We start from the raw sequence: 17,326 nt of genomic DNA on the forward strand, positions 1-17,326 counted from the left end.
GAAACCCCCTGGACTTAAAACAGGTTTAGACCAACAATGTAAGAAACAGACATTTTATTTATTTGAAGTCTCAGACCAAAACAATTTTCCACTGGTAAACTTAACATTTCGTTTTATCTGTTTTAAAACTGGCATTTTAAAAAGGAGGCACAGTCTGTGCTTTATGTGGACTATTCCGGGTCAAATATAACTAAATCTGTTAAGCATGCTGTCAAAATAATTTTGACTCGTACCTCACTGTAAAAAGTAATTTTCTTACTGAGTATTTCTGTCTTGTTTTCCAGTGAAAATATCTAAATACGTAAAGCAAGATACATTTACTTGATCAGTCAAAATGTTCTTGTTTTCAGAGAAATTGTACAAAATACGTTACGTTTATGCTTATTAAAATAAAAAACTTGATTAGAAGGGAAAACAGGTATATTTTTCTCACCCCATTGGCAAAAAGCTTCTTCTTGTTTTAATCATAATTCTCACCAAATTTAGTTAGATTTGTCTAAAAACAAGACTTAATATCTATGCCATTCTTGTTTTAAGGATGTTTAGATAGTTACATCTTGAAAATGAGACCAAAACCCCCAGAATATATATTTTTTTGCAGTGCTCAATTTGTGAAAAGACGTTGTGTGCAATGTTTTTCTATGTGCTTTTTAAATTTGTTTATACAAACTGATATATGATTCAGAATTAGTTTCTATAGTAATTGACAGCATGCCACAGATGTTGTCCATTGAGCTTAAGTTTAATTTAACCTGTGTGACGCTCCTGTTCTACCCACTCCATACGGGACTCGAACCGGTATCTCTGGCATGAGAGGTGGGCATGCTAACAAGGAGGCTAAAGGCTACAGCCTCTAGTGTCAGTCGCTAGTGCACCTCTTGAGGTCAGGAGAGTGAGGTTTATACATAACGCACAGTTATCTATCAGCTGACCACCGTTACACTCACCCCCCTAAATCTCACTCCCATCCGGGTCACGGCACCACTGTGACGCTCCTGTTCTACCTGCTCCATACGGGACTCGAACCGGCGTCTCTGGCATGAGAGGTGGGCATGCTAACAAGGAGGCTAAAGGCTACAGCCTCTAGCGTCAGTCGTTAGTGCACCTCTTGATGTCAGGAGAGTGAGGTTTATACATAACGCACAGTTATCTATCAGCTGACCACCGTTACACTCACCCCCCTAAATCTCACTCCCATCCGGGTCACGGCACCACTGTGACGCTCCTGTTCTACCCATTCCATACGGGACTCGAACTGGCGTCTCCAGCATGGGAGGTGGGCATGCTAACAAGGAGGCTAAAGGCTCAGCCTGTAATGTCAGTCGCTAGTGCACCTCTTGAGGTCAAGAGTGTGAGGTTTATACACATTGCACAGCTATCCATCAGCTGGCCACCGTTACACTCACCCCCCTAAACCCTCACTCCAATCCGGGTCACGGCACCATTGTGACGCTCCTGTTCTACCCACTCCATACGGGACTCGAACTGGCATCTCCAGCATGGGAGGCGGGTGCGCTAACAAGGAGGCTAAAGGCTACAGCCTCTAGCGTCAGTCACTAGTGCACCTCTTGAGGTCAGGACAGTGAGGTTTATACACATTGCACAGCTATCTATCACCGTTGCACCTGCAGTATTCCTTTACCCTTTATATAGTTATTCAAGCTTTTGAATGTGAGGTAATAAACATTTTGTCACAGAGATGCAGAACAGTGTTTGTATATGTCATATTCACTCATTTGTACATCAAATCTTTTTACACAGGAAGTCAAACAGTAACATCTACATAACCAGTCCGCCTGATTATATAACCAATGACACATTAGTAAGACCATGTGCAGAGAATATGACTCAGTGAGTACTGTTAACATGGCAAGTGCCACACATTTCACCAGAAAGTGTCAATGACCAGCACAATCGTGAAATGACATCAGTTTGTTACTTGGCATGGCAGAGTGAATTAAAGGCACAGTCATCTTTAAACACCTATTCTGCTGATATTTGTTGGTGATGCATTTGGATGAAGCATAGAAATCACACTTCCATTTAGATACTGCAGAAAACTACTGGTGACATCCAGAACAAGCCACTTTAAAATAATAAAATGAGAGCACTTGTGTTACAAAAATGTGTCCATAGTTGTCAGAACATCCAGAGGGGTTTCAGCTGTAAGCTGTGAAAGAACATCTACGTCGTCCTGATCGTTAAAATGCTGTAATTGTCCTTCGAGGAAAACTTTCTGCCTGTTGCTAACCATGAGAATTCCAAAACAATGTCTCCCGATAAAGTCTAGGCAAACAACAACAAAAAAAAACAAAAAGTAAAAATGACCCCTTTTGGGGGTCGTAGGTTGCATTTAGTTGAAAACAGTGTCTGCTCAGGCAGTGTCCATTGCAACAACACAGTCTGTTCTCTCATAAGCGGCACCTGCAGTACAGGAGAACAGTTAGTTAAGAATAATGACACTTTTTTTCAGGTGTGCATTCAGTACCATTTTGTGTCACAGTTTCCACTTTATCAAGAGTCTGTGAACATTCCTCTGAAAATGAGCAATTGATGCAATTCTAATGTAAACCCCTGGGAATGATATGTCAGTCTTTGAAACACACTAACATACTTTATTAACATATTTTATTCACAGGGTGGCAAAGGGGGTGCAAGAGTGTAGTGAGGGGTGGCAACCATTAATGTTGTCAGACCGGTGGGGGCGGGTTTGCTTAAACTTATGCCCTTGTGCCAGGTTAAGCCATTGCGCACCGTCTCCACTATGTGAACTAAGTCAAAGTAGGGGTGGCAAAGCTCATTTTTAGGGTGGCAACTGCCACCCCATGCCACCTCGTGCTTTTGGCCACGCCCCCGTAAAGAATGCTGGTATTCTTTTGAGAGAAGGACATTCAGGGATCTGAAGCTCTCGTAAAAATGTTTTTTATTTAAACTGTAAAAGAATGTAAAAGTGCTACTGTACTTTGCTGTAAAATATTGTACAAAAGTTTGTTTTTTAGATGTAAAAAGTATGATTTTACCGTATAATTAACTGTAAAAATGTATGTCATGTTTAACAACAAACTGTTGTTAAAATTACATGTGTAATTGATTATTGCTTTAGACTTTTAGTCATCATGTGGCCTTTTGTTGTTACTACGTTGATTAACAATACATTTTAAAGTGAAAAGCAGACTTTTATTGTTATAGAAGGCTAGTATATAAAATGTATATTATTTAATAAAATTAATGGTAGTGAACCGTAAAATACTGTATACAAGCATCAAAATTACATCCCGTAAAGCTTGAAACATGGTCGCCGTATTTTTTACGGTAAATTTTTAGCAACAACAGCTACCAGTATTTTATTGTAAATTTAATGTCTTTTTTTTACAGTGTGTGGTGTGTGTGTGTGTGTGTGTGTATGCAGGTTTGTGTGAATGTTTCCAGGTACCTGTTTTTTCTGTACATGTTCTGTGCAGTATCTCATTACTTTCTGAGGCTGTCTCTGCTGCAAATGATTAAAAAATCAATTGAAAAAAGCAAACCATGGCATTTAAGAATTTCATAATGAACATTTAATGATTCGTGTTTTTATGGCACTCAACTGGCACACCATCAATCTTTGAATCCTTGATGAAGTGCACAAAGCTATCTCTCTCTCTCTCTCTGCTCCTCTCCTGCTTGCATGGCTTTATTTTATTTCCTTGTGTCATGTATTTCTTTTTCTCACGTGCTCACCTCTTTTTAAGCGTCGGCGGGCAAGTTTAATCTGGTCTTGCAGAATCTGGACCCAATCTCTGGGGCCGGGAAGCTTCTCAATTCCATTGGCAGTGCAATACTTTTCTGTGAACACTAAATTTGTACACATACATATACACACGTAAAATGTTTAACAAGCTCAATCAAGACCCTCTCAAACTCTTTATAAACACTATACAGTGGCCCCAAAAACCCAAGCCATTAGCCCATTTAAAGTGTCTGAATCAACAGGTATAATTTCTCCTCAAGTTCATACAGGTGTTGTTCAGCACATTAACTATCATCACATTACTTCTTGTCTTCATTTAGAAAATATTTTTTTGAAATGTTTTTTATTTATTTATTTTTAACTTTTGGGGGCCACTGATCGATCTATCTATCTATCTATCTATCTATCTATCTATCTATCTATCTATCTATCTATCTATCTATCATCTGTCTGTTTGTCTGTCTGTCTATTTACCTATCAGTCTGTCTGTCTGTCTGTCTGTCTGTCTGTCTGTCTATCTATCTATCTATCTATCTATCTATCAGTCTGTCTGTCTGTATATCTATCTATCTATCTATCTATCTATCTATCTATCTATCTATCTATCTATCGTCTGTCTGTCTGTCTGTCTATTTACCTATCGGTCTGTCTGTCTGTCTGTCTGTCTGTTTACCTATCGGTCTGTCTGTCTGTCTGTCTGTCTGTCTGTCTGTCTGTCTGTCTGTCTGTCTGTCTATCTATCTATCTATCTATCTATCAGTCTGTCTGTATATCTATCTATCTATCTATCTATCTATCTATCTATCTATCTATCTGTCTGTCTGTCTATCTATCAGTCTGTCTGTCTGTATATCTATCTATCTATCTCTCTGTCTGTCTGTCTGTCTGTCTATCTATCAGTCTGTCTGTCTGTATATCTATCTATCTATCTATCTATCTATCTATCTATCTATCTATCGTCTGTCTGTCTGTCTGTCTGTCTATTTACCTATCGGTCTGTCTGTCTGTCTGTCTATCTATCTATCTATCTATCAGTATATCTATCTATCTATCTATCTATCTATCTGTCTGTCTGTCTGTCTGTCTATCTATCAGTCTGTCTGTCTGTATATCTATCTATCTATCTCTCTGTCTGTCTGTATATCTATCTATCTATCTATCTATCTATCTATCTATCTATCGTCTGTCTGTCTGTCTGTCTATTTACCTATCGGTCTGTCTGTCTGTCTGTCTATTTACCTATCGGTCTGTCTGTCTGTCTGTCTGTCTGTCTGTCTATCTATCTATCTATCTATCTATCAGTATATCTATCTATCTATCTATCTATCTATCTATCTATCTATCTGTCTGTCTGTCTGTCTATCTATCAGTCTGTCTGTCTGTATATCTATCTATCTATCTCTCTGTCTGTCTGTCTGTCTATCTATCAGTCTGTCTGTCTGTATATCTATCTATCTATCTATCAGTCTGTCTGTCTGTATATCTATCTATCTATCTATCTATCTATCTATCTATCTATCTATCTATCTATCTATCTATCTATCTATCTATCGTCTGCCTGTCTGTCTGTCTATTTACCTATTGGTCTGTCTGTCTTTCTGTCTGTCTGTCTATTTACCTATCGGTCTGTCTGTCTGTCTGTCTGTCTGTCTGTCTGTCTATCTATCTATCTATCTATCTATCAGTCTGTCTGTCTGTCTGTCTATCTATCGGTCTGTCTGTCTGTATATCTATCTATCTATCTATCTATCTATCTATCTGTCTGTCTGTCTGTCTGTCTGTATATCTATCTATCTATCTATCAGTCTGTCTGTCTGTATATCTATCTATCTATCAGTCTGTCTGTATATCTATCTATCTATCTATCTATCTATCTATCTATCTATCTATCTATCGTCTGTCTGTCTATTTACCTATCGGTCTGTCTGTCTGTCTGTCTGTCTGTCTGTCTATTTACCTATTGGTCTGTCTGTCTGTCTGTCTATCTATCTATCTATCTATCTATCTATCTATCAGTCTGTCTGTCTGTATATCTATCTATCTGTCTGTCTGTCTGTCTGTCTATCTATCGGTCTGTCTGTTTGTATATCTATCTATCTATCTATCTATCTATCTGTCTGTCTGTCTGTAGGTCTGTCTATCTATCTATCTGTCTGTGCGTCTGTCTGTCTATCTATCTGTCTGTGCGTCTGTCTGTCTATCTATCTGTCTGTCTGTCTGTCTGTCTATCTATCTGTCTGTCTGTCTGTAGGTCTGTCTATCTATCTATCAGTCTGTCTGTCTGTAGGGCTGTCTATCTATCTGTCTGTCTGTGCATCTGTCTGTCTGTCTGTCTGTCTATCTAGCTATCTATCGGTCTGTCTGTATATCTATCTATCTATCTATCTGTCTGTCTGTCTATCTATCTATCTGTCTGTCTGTGCGTCTGTCTATCTGTCTGTCTGTAGGTCTGTCTATCTATCTATCTATCTGTCTGTCTGTGCATCTGTCTGTCTGTCTATTTATCTGTCTGTCTGTCTATCTGTCTGTCTGTCTGTAGGTCTGTCTATCTATCTATCTATCTATCTATCTATCTGTCTATTTATCTGTCTGTCTGTCTGTAGGTCTGTCTATCTATCTATCTATCTATCTATCTATCTATCTGTCTATTTATCTGTCTGTGTCTGTCTATCTGTCTGTCTGTCTGTGTCTGTCTGTCTGTCTGTAGGTCTATTTATCTATCTGTCTGTCTGTCTGTCTGTCGGTCTGTCTGTCTGTCTGTCTATATATAATGTTGGGTTTAATCTAATTGAAAGTAATTAATTAATAAAAATTAATCACTGTAATCGAATTACTTTTTAGTACAAACTGTAGTGTAACACATTACATTTTAAATTCTTGTAATCGAAATACAATTACTGACTTTCCATAAATTCATTACTTTTTAAGTACAGTATTTCTAAATTAATATTATTTATGTAGAGTACATTCAATACATAAACTATGTTCATGTGTACATCTGTTTGTGTTTCTGTGACAGCCGAAGGGTGCACACATCCTAACAATTCATTGTATTATTTTATAATTTGTTGAGCAGAAAAATAAAAACCTATCCATGAAACGTGTTTTTATAAGGTAACATAAAAGTAATTAGTAATGTGATTATTTTTTTAAGAAGTAGTGGAGAAGTGTTTTCATTGTTTGGAGTACCTTACACAAGACTGTACTACACAATATATATACACAGTATAAATATATAGTATATAGTATATACATATACATACACACCGATCAGCCACAACATTAAAAGCACCTGCCTAATATTGTGTAGGTCCCCATCATGCCGCTAAAACAGTACCAGCCCGCATCTCAGAATAGCATTCAGAGATGATATTCTTCTCATCACAATTGTACAGAGTGGTTATCTGAGTTACCGTAGACTTTGTCAGTTCAAACCAGTCTGGCCATTCTCTGTTGACCTCTCTCATCAACAAGGCGTTTCCATCCACAGAACTGTCGCTCACTGGATGTTTTTTGTTTTTGGCACCATTCAGAGTAAATTCTAGAGACTGTTGTGTGTGAAAATCCCAGAAATACTCAAACCAGCCCGTCTGGCACCAACAATCATCCATGCGATTATCTGATCAGCCAATCATGTGACAGCGGATCAATGCATAAAATAATGCAGATACGGGTCAGGAGCTTCAGTTAATGTTCACATCAACCATCAGAATGGGGAAACAAATGTGGTCTCAGTGATTTGGTGCGTGGCATGATTGTTGGTGCCAGATGGGCTGGTTTGAGTATTTCTCAAAAACAAAAAACATCCAGTGAGCGGCAGTTCTGAGAATGGAAACACTTGTTGATGAGAGAGGTCAACAGAGAATGGCCAGACTGGTTTGAACTGACAAAATCTACAGTAACTCAGATAACCACTCTGTACAACTGTGATGAGAAGAATATCATCTCAGTACATATTTATGTATATGTATATATACTGTATATTTTTGGCAAATTCAGTATAATATTCTCCTCTACACTGATGTTGTGTAAATTCTGGTCTGATTTTGTTGTCAGTTTTACACACCTTTAATGGCACCCACTATATTCTGATCTAGTCCTTTCCTGGTGTCATTCAGACCCCTCTTCCTCTTGCCGTTGGGCAGTGAGTTGGCCAGTGTGGCGTCGTCAAAGAAAGCGCATACAAGTTTCCTGAAGAGCAGACTGCCAGAGCGTGTGTAGTTCAGTAAGATCGAGTTCAACTGTGCTTTAGGAATAAATACATCATAATCCTCGGCCAACTGCACCTCCGGCTGAGAGAGACAGACGGACAGGATATTAATCAACAAAATTAATACACACGCCCAGTCGTACTTAGGAATTAACACATACATAGACACACACTGCAATCTCCCACAAATACACCTTTGGTCGGATGATACAAAAATAAAGAGGATTTTAATAATAATTTACAAGATAGATGTAAACACACACACATACACACACACACACACACACACACACACATATATATATATATATATATATATATATATATATATATATATATATATATATATATATATATATACATTTTCACCGTTAACTATAAGGTAAATCATACATTTTACTTCTAAAAAAACATTTTTTTTTTTTTTTTATGAAATGTAACATAAAACTACATATTGTCTAGTTAAATAAAATATCACTTTTCACCTCATATGGCACCAATTAATCCATTTTATTATTGTAGCATTTTTACATTCTTTTTGTAAAATTACATAAAATATTTTTACGGCATAGACACACGAATGACAGAATAAACTAATGAGATAAAAATAAATAAATAAATAAATAAAAGACTGATAAAAATTACTTTTTTTAAATGGATTTCAACATTCAATGTTTATACTGCAGTGCAAGCACTAGAGTTTTACATTCCCTGAATAAAACATGAGCGGTGCTTGCCTGAGCAAAACTCGCCGCCACAATGCTAAAGAGGGCTTGTAGTGCATTGCTATGGTTGCTAGGGTGTTCTTAGGTTGTTGCTATGGTCTTCTGAGTGGTTGCTATGTTGTGGCCAAAATCAAAAGAGCCCACCCCCAAGTCTCTATGCTATTCTGATTCCTAGATATGGCCTCTCCTTCAATGCAAGTCTATGGGATTTTGTTGCCAGTTTTATCATCCACCATAACAAAATCCTTAGTCTGGTCATCTCCTAAACAAGCAACACAATTTGAGGAACCATTTCTGTCTGTTGCACAAACAGTGTGAGACAAGTTACTTACTGAAGTTTATTACTGTGAGGGCTTTGTTCAAATCAAAAAGTACTGAGCAATAGTAACAGTGATGCTTGTCACTGGTGTACCTCTGAGATGTTTTGTCCTCTGGTTACTTTATAGTGAGAGGGAGAAGTCTTTACACTGGGAACGGGATCTGGGATACATGCCACCACTGTGGAGGGCGTGTCCTCTCTGGACTGTCTTTCACTCTGATCGGATTCCTTCACAGCATCAGCCTCAGAGGGTGGCGACCGAGGTGTGGTGCTTTTAGTGGGCGTGGTCAAGACTGTCACTCTGTGGCCTGGCCTTCTTTTTTGGGCACTCCTCCTAGAGATAGAGGAACGGGATGCTGAACTTGGGACGTTGGAACCCTGTTTGTCCTGCGTTCCTGAGAATGCAACAAAACACCAGCCAAAAGTAGTACAAGCCAAAAGTTTGGACACATTTGACTGAATTTTTACTATTTTTCTTTTATTTTAAGGTTTATGCTTAAATGCTTGAAATTAGTTTTAATGACAAAGATAAACGGAGTGACTATTTGCACAATGTGTAAAAAGCACCTGCCGCACAGTACACCTATTTGCACACTAATAGTCTGGTGAAAACAGAAATTAAAGAGAAATTTCACCGCTTGTGTTGCTGCAATGAAGTGTTACACCAACAAATGCCATTTTTAAGGGTGGGATCAAATAGAAATAACAACTTAAGCTAACAACTGCATGTAACCAGTTTTGTCAGCAGCACTGTAAAACAATTGACATAAAATCAACAGTAACTTACTGGCAACAAATATCCAGCAAGCCACAATAAAATTACTGTAAAACTATCTACAGTAGTTTACAACATACTGTATAATAACTTACAGTATGTGCTGTACTGTCAAATTCATTACAGTAATTGTTTGTATGTTGTATACTAAATTGCAGTGTCCATACCGTAGAACTAACAACAGCATTAGCTTACAGAGTTAGGGTAACTAACTTCTATCGATTACAAGTTTAAAAAATGAAACAAATGAGGCCTTTTTGCAAACAGAACATTTATTACACAATGACAACTCAATGATCATATAAATGTTGCTTAGAAAGGCAAATTATGACTACACACATATACAAGTCCATTGAAAAACTTCAATATTAAGTTCACCAGGGGGCCAGTGGTAAAATACGCTGGCTACCACCCCTGGAGTTCGCTAGTTTGCTAGTTCGAATCCCAGGGTGGGCTGAGTGACTCCAGCCAGGTCTTCTAAGCAACCAAATTGGCCCGGTTGCTAGGGAGGGTAGAGTCACATGGGGTAACCTCCTCATGGTCGCTATAATGTGGTTTGTTCTCAGTGGGGCGTGTGGTGAGTTGAGCGTGGATGTCGCGGTGGATGGTGTGAAGCCTCCACACGCGTAATGTCTCCACGGTAACGTGCTCAACAAGCCACATGATAAGATGCACAGGTTGGCGGTCTCAGATGGGATTCGTCCTCCGCCACCCGGATTGAGGCGAATCACTATGCGACCATGAGGACTGCATTGGTGCATTGGGAATTGGGCATTCCAAATTGGGTGAAAAAGAAAAAAAAATATATATATATAAGTTCACCAGATGTCCAAATGACTGAAAGAACACTCTCCAATTCTTTGTCTGTCCAGATCTAGAGAACAAAATACAAAAATCAATTAATATCATGAAACTTCAGTCTGGGTTTTATATCAACATGGCATTTAAGCTACAAGGGAGAGAATACACTCTCAAACATTTCTACATCATTCAGAAACGACTGAGATAGAAGTTACAAATATACTTATCGAATAAAATTCAGAGCATTTACACATGTTATATTTGTACATAACATTTTATTTTAGATGGAAGGGTCAAATAAAGTGGCCGGTATAACTTTATTTTACCAGGCGTCCAAGAGTTGAACATGTTTGACCGGTGTAAAAACAACATTTGTTCACAGACAAGGTAATTTGGTTACTTATAATACTTCAAAACTTGTAAGTGCTCACTTCAATACTAAACAGAACGGCCATTATAACTAATGCTAGTATCTGTTTGAGAATGTAAACTTTATCGTTACAAAGCTACTTGACAAAAATGACATGCAGATCTTCATTGTCAAATGAAAAATGATTATAAACTGCTAAAAGATGTTTTGTGTCCGACTAACCTGGTTCAGTCGAAAATAGACCACTTTGGCTGAAGTGACGAGGAGTCGAGTGATCAGACGAGTTCATGCTCAACCTTCACAGGTTGCCAGGTGCATTCACAATACAGCTCTACTTTTTATGCGATTGTATGAGTAAGTCCACTGCAGAGAAGACATCTCCTGGGTTTCGTCTTTTTGATAATAGATCACTGAATAATACCACAAATTTCCCCTCTAAATTGTGCATGTACAGGTTTGAGATTGGGCCAGTTCTCATGCAGTTTAACAGCTCAGGTTGACAGTAACATACTGTAAACAGTTTCTACAGTAAGGCACGGTGGAAAACACAGCCATAATATGGTAAAAACTACAAAAATCATTTACAGTGAGGGTATGTGAGATATACCTCTTTGAGTTTGGATTAGTTTTCTCATGGTACGTAACTCCAGCAGAATGGCCTGCAGGGTGCTCTTGCAGTTGCACATACAGCAGCTGGACTCAGTTGCCATGGCAGCAGGTGCAGGGGACATGGCCATGTCTGAATCAACACAATGGCAACCATCGATGATGTCTAACTCTTAGAGGTCCAACCACGCAGCACAAGTTTAGTGTGTTTAAATGTATGTGTGTGTGTGTGTGTGTGTGTGTGTGTGTGTCAGACAGACAGAATGGGAGTTACTGTGTCTCATGTGTGTTTACAGGAGACATTATGTGTCTTTATCTAAGGCTGTCTAGACATTTGCTGCTAAAGTGGCAGACAATACATCTTTCTGTAGCCCACACAGTCACATCATACAGCTTTCCCTGGAAAGATTCCCTAAGGGTGTTCAAGTAATATCTTCTCCAGGTCCTAACTGAAGTCATTTTACAGTAAGTATAGCTGCATCACTGCAGGTATTTAATTTCATGTTAAACCCGAATAACAAAGGTGTCACTATTGTGGCCTTGAGCAAGACTGTTATTCATCAGGGCACTCTAAATATACTGTTTCTGTAACAAGTGTTATTAGGTTGCAATAAGTTGCTTTGTATAAAAGTGTTATTAAATAAATAAATTAGGGCTGTCAGTTGATTAAAATGCACATTTATTACATGAGATGCCGATTAATTAATTTAAATAATTGCAATTGATCGCATATATCAATATTTGCTGAAAAGCCCCCCCCCAAAAAAAATACATAATTTTATATATAATAATCAAAATATTAATAAATAGAAAATATATAATAAAGCTTTGTGCATTTTAAGTGTGGTACAGTAACTATATATTTTTGTATTTATGTATTTATTCTAAGGCTGTCGATTTAACACATTAATTTATAGTAAATAATTATATAATAACTAATGTGTTAATTAAAATTTTAATTCAGTTCATTTCATGAGATGCCGATAAATTTATTGAATTAATTTCAATTAATCGCATTTATTAATATTTGCTGAAACGGCCCCAAAATATACATACTTTAATATATAATAATCAAAAACATATTCATATAATCTAAATAATAAGGCGTTCATGATTTTAAGTGTGGTACAGTAACTATATATTTTTGTATTTATGTATTTATTCTAAGGCTATTGATTTAATGCATTAATTGTGAGCTATTAATTATATAAAAAATAATGTGTTAATTGGGACTAATGATTATTTATTCAATAAATTGAATAAATAAATTGCAATTATTGCATATATGAATATTTGCTAAAAAGGCTCCCAGAATAATTCAAAATACAACAATCAAAATAATTATAAATATATATACTTTGATATTTATATATGCATATTTATCACAAAGCTGTCGATTTAACATTCAGTGATATTAATTATATTAAAAATTAATCATGCACCCAACTGTACATAAATTCTGTATCATTTTTTATGTACATTATATTTATAATTATTCTGATTATTATATATTGAATTCTGTTTATTTGGGGGCCTTTTCAGCAAATATTGATTTATGCGATTAATTGTGATTCATTTCATTAGCTAATCTGCATCTCATGTAATTAATTTGATAAAAATTTGTAATCAATTGACAGTCCTAATTAACACATTATTTTTTTATATAATTAATCTCACTGAATTAACACAATAAATTGACAGCCTTAGAATAAATACATAAATACAAAACACTTACTGTACCACCCTTAAAATGAGTTTGAATGCCATTGCATTAGATTAATAAATCCAATAAAAATCAAACTGTAGGTGCCATCTGCAAACAAATGATGACAGACCTACAGTAGATGCTTTTCTCAGAATTAGTCACTTTCCTTTTTTTTTTTCAAATTCTTTTAACAAACTGGTGTCAAGGTGATGTGGCTGTATAAAGTCAGTTCTCCTCAAGTGCGCACAGGTGTCCTAGCAGAGTAACCACACAGTAAACTGATTTAAAACATAAAAAAACTTTTTTTGTGTGTGTGTGAATGTTTCGAAGGAAAAGTGTGCCTGTGCTACCTTTCTTTAAAATAAATGCCATTTGGCTTAAAGTGACCAGATGTTTGTTGGGACTACTGTGCGTATATATATAATTATGATTATAGAGTGAGATTTCAGGAAGATCTCAGAAATCTCTGAATTGCTTAGACACTTACCATTAGCTTTCGAGTGATTCAGCATCCTTTGGGTTTTGGAGCGGGTGCCATACTGTCCGTGAGCCGGAGGCAGGCCTGAGCTCCAGCCAAACTGGATGTTTTCAGGGGCCAGACTCTGGGCTACAGGCAGGCTGAGAGCCTCTTCCTGGGGCTCCTGTTTGAGGGTCTCCCCCTCTCGTCCAACCCTCTGGTACACTCGTCCCGTCTTGTCACTCAGCAAGCGCATCATGCCTGTTATCTGCCTCTTTATCTCCATCCCGTCATCACCTAACCAGACTGAGACACACAGTTAACATATATAGAGGCCATGCACAACCAAATATGTTTTTAATGAAGGACAGCTACCTTCACTCTCAGATGCATCCAGGTCACCTTCGCTGTCATTCTGGTCCGCATCATCCAACACATGACTGAAATCTTACAAAAAGAGTGGAAAACGATAAGGCTCCTTTGATTTTAAGTTGTATGAAATGTACCTGCATCACAGCAGAGTTCTGACATCAGTCTAAGGTCATGAATTATTTTGTTTATTGGCCAACGCAAGCACAAGCGCTACCCACCATACCAGTCCTGACAGGTCAGAACTCAATTTCATTTCTGTTCATAATTGGGGGACAAAACTACCTAGGCCATATAAACTCTGGCATCAACTCACAATCTTTATCTAAACATAATATGGAACCTTTTTTTGAGAAGGCAGCTGACCTTGAGGCAAATATTCATTTCAGTGTTATTTTCAAGATGTCTACAAGCTGTCAATTTGAAAATAAATGCAATATTTTGAAGATGGAGTAAATGTAATATGTGGAAATGTATTATGCCCTAATATGTTGGAAAACATTTTCTGAGGTCTCTTTATGTTCTTGTCATTTTGGGGTTAAGGAGCTACTTCTTCCTTAATCTAACCCTTAATATTAGTACTTAATTTATTCAGGTTGATTCAGTAATGTTAAATAATATTTTTGACTCGAATAAAACCAGTTCATTTAGATGTTACTACATGAAGCACATTTTGAAAAATTTATTAAAACTGATTTTTTTTCAGTGTTGTTGTTAAATACTTATGAAAGTGTCCCCAAATCATTTCAAACATCATTTCAAACATGTGATAACGCATTGGAAAAAAGTGGTTACTTGCGATTGTTACCTCAATGATCTATATATCTATGACGTTACCACATGACGCACATTTTAGGTTACCTCTCAAAACATTTTTGACAGTGTTGGTAGTTGATGTGGGTTTTTTTTTTTTCCCCAACATTAGGATTTTCAAGTAAACAATTACATACTGTATGTACTGCATAAGGGACATTATCATTTTGGGTCTTGTGACCGGTTACTATTTCTTTTAAGTTTTTCACCATTTTTAAATAGTCAAATTACATTTTAAAAGTACAAATATTCTATATAGTCTCAATTAATATGAGGTCAAAAAAAAACGGCATGTATAATAAATGGCAATACAAGAATGAGAAAAGTGTTTTTAAAATAGTTACATGGAGGGTAGCATGTTTTTTTATTGTTAACATACAACAATATCTATCAACATAAAAAAATGAAATTATCACAGTACTTATGGATAACAAGAGTAAGTAACGAAAAAATGGATTCGAGATTACATGGGAGAAAAAAGAAAGAAATAGGGAATTCAAAATACAGCAATATATACATTAACTAGGGTAAGCAGTTTAAAAGCAAAGCAAATTGTAGAGGTTTCAATTTTCTATTACCAGAGAGTGATATCATATTCAAATAGAAAAAGTTAAAAAAAAGATTGACTGTTGGAAAACTTACATTTATGCACATAAGATTTCATTTATAACAAATCAGGCACTTTTTTGTGGGGTCTGTTCCAAAGTACCCAAAGATAATGTTTAGAAAAGACGTATCTTATGGGTGTAATGCCACGTCCAAAATAACTAAAGAACAGTTTCAGTATATTGTTTCATGATCAAGAGTTGCTCTGCTCCCCAACACCAGACCACCTGTAGGTTGCGTGACTGTGAAACTCATTCTAGATCATCATCGCATTTCCACATCACATATAAACCTATATGATTTCTTTCATTCTTGAAAAAGTACACAATATTGAATAGACTGTATCCGTTAGAAGATTAAAATGGCATTACTATCAGTGCTGTAAACAAATGATTTAGAACCAATTCACTCAAACAGCAACAATGTATCCCGAATAGAACGCTGTGGCGGCGTGATGTCATAATGCATGATGCCGCGTGCAGGAATGTTACATTGTATCACAGGTGCATTCCAGAGTGCTGACGTAACGCCTCACTGTCTCTGCTCTATTGTCTGCTCCCCAAATAAACCAGCTTACCTGCATCGCTGACTAGTTTATAGCTCTGAGATTTCCTGCTCCGTTTCCTCTCCACAAACTCCATTTTAAGGGGCGAGCGGTGAACAGGCAGAATCCAGTCCCATTTATCAGCAGACAGACGCTTTAATCAGTGCCAAACTCATGAAGACCCGCACCGCCCGTCTCTCCGGACTAATAATGATGAAGATGACGTGTAAGTGTTCATGTTAATAAATAAACCTCTTAATTCTTTCCCAATTCGTCACGTCTATCCCCCTGCGCCACCTGATGGCCGTTCAGTTCTGAGGGGCGCAAATATTAAGGGTCCAGTTTACATTGGACAGTCTGGGGGAAAGGCTGAATCACTGAGGTTATAACATCTTTTCGATCAGTTTTTGAAGTCTGTGACAGCTCGACAAATGCGTTGATGTTTTGTATATTTTTACATCATGAAAACACCATAAAGGAGAACAGCAAGAGAAAAGGAATGAAAAAAGAAAGGGGAAAAAAACATAATTATGAGGATTAATATACAATCAATACAGCCCTAATAAATAAATAAATAAATAAGAAACCAAAATTAGAAATTAGAAAGTGCCACTGGTAATATAATAAAATTGATATTTCAATACAACTAAAATATTTTGCTAATATTTTGTAATATATATATATATATATGATTAAAAAAAGCACTTTATATATAAAAAACCTAAACCAACCTAAAATAAATAAATAAACAAACAAACAAACAAACAAATAAATGAAACTAGATCAATACAAATTGCAATTTAGAAAACACTTTGGACCAAAGTCATCATATTTCAATGCAACTGATATATACTTGCTCTTAAAAATACATGTGAAGACATGCAAAATGTTAGATCAAGATCAATAATAAATAAAATACACATCATTAAAAATGCACTTTAAATACAAAAACTTAATCCAAACATTACAATAAATAGTAAACAGTTTTCAACAACAGCAGTACAACTAGAATAAAGTTTGTAACAAAGTGATATTTCAATGCAAAGGTTATGTCAATGCATATATTTACTCTTAAATCTTCATTTCTCAATAATAAAATAAACAAAACATACATTTTAAATATACTAACACCAAATTTTAAATAAATAACATTTGGGACATTTTTGTCTTTTTCATTTTTGTTTTTTCACTCATTTTGTCTGTGTTAATGCCAACGGCATACATTTTCCCAAAGGTGTGTATTTTTTGGGTAATTTTAATATTTCAACCTCAGTTCCTATAATACATCTATAATAC

At 36.4% G+C, this 17,326-nt stretch overlaps 1 protein-coding gene across 2 annotated transcripts; it reads right to left on the minus strand.

Annotated features, from left to right (window-relative positions):
- Positions 1-84: 84 nt before the first annotated feature.
- LOC127416680 (BEN domain-containing protein 7-like) lies at positions 85-16,491 on the minus strand. Of its 2 annotated transcripts, XM_051656173.1 has the most exons (9): positions 16,064-16,491; positions 14,074-14,145; positions 13,729-14,004; positions 11,538-11,669; positions 9,078-9,379; positions 7,797-8,022; positions 3,721-3,834; positions 3,434-3,490; positions 85-2,424 (listed from the first exon to the last, which is right to left on the minus strand). In XM_051656173.1, exons 1-9 carry the CDS (start codon positions 16,125-16,127, stop codon positions 2,375-2,377), a joined length of 1,293 nt encoding a protein of 430 aa, XP_051512133.1. In that variant the 5' UTR covers positions 16,128-16,491; the 3' UTR covers positions 85-2,374. The 2 variants fall into 2 exon arrangements, with proteins under 2 accessions (XP_051512133.1, XP_051512134.1); XM_051656174.1 differs by lacking the exon at positions 11,538-11,669.
- Between the last annotated feature and the right edge of the window lie 835 nt (positions 16,492-17,326).

This window comes from Myxocyprinus asiaticus, chromosome 26 (genome assembly GCF_019703515.2).
Source record: "Myxocyprinus asiaticus isolate MX2 ecotype Aquarium Trade chromosome 26, UBuf_Myxa_2, whole genome shotgun sequence".
Lineage (NCBI taxonomy): Eukaryota > Metazoa > Chordata > Actinopteri > Cypriniformes > Catostomidae > Myxocyprinus > Myxocyprinus asiaticus.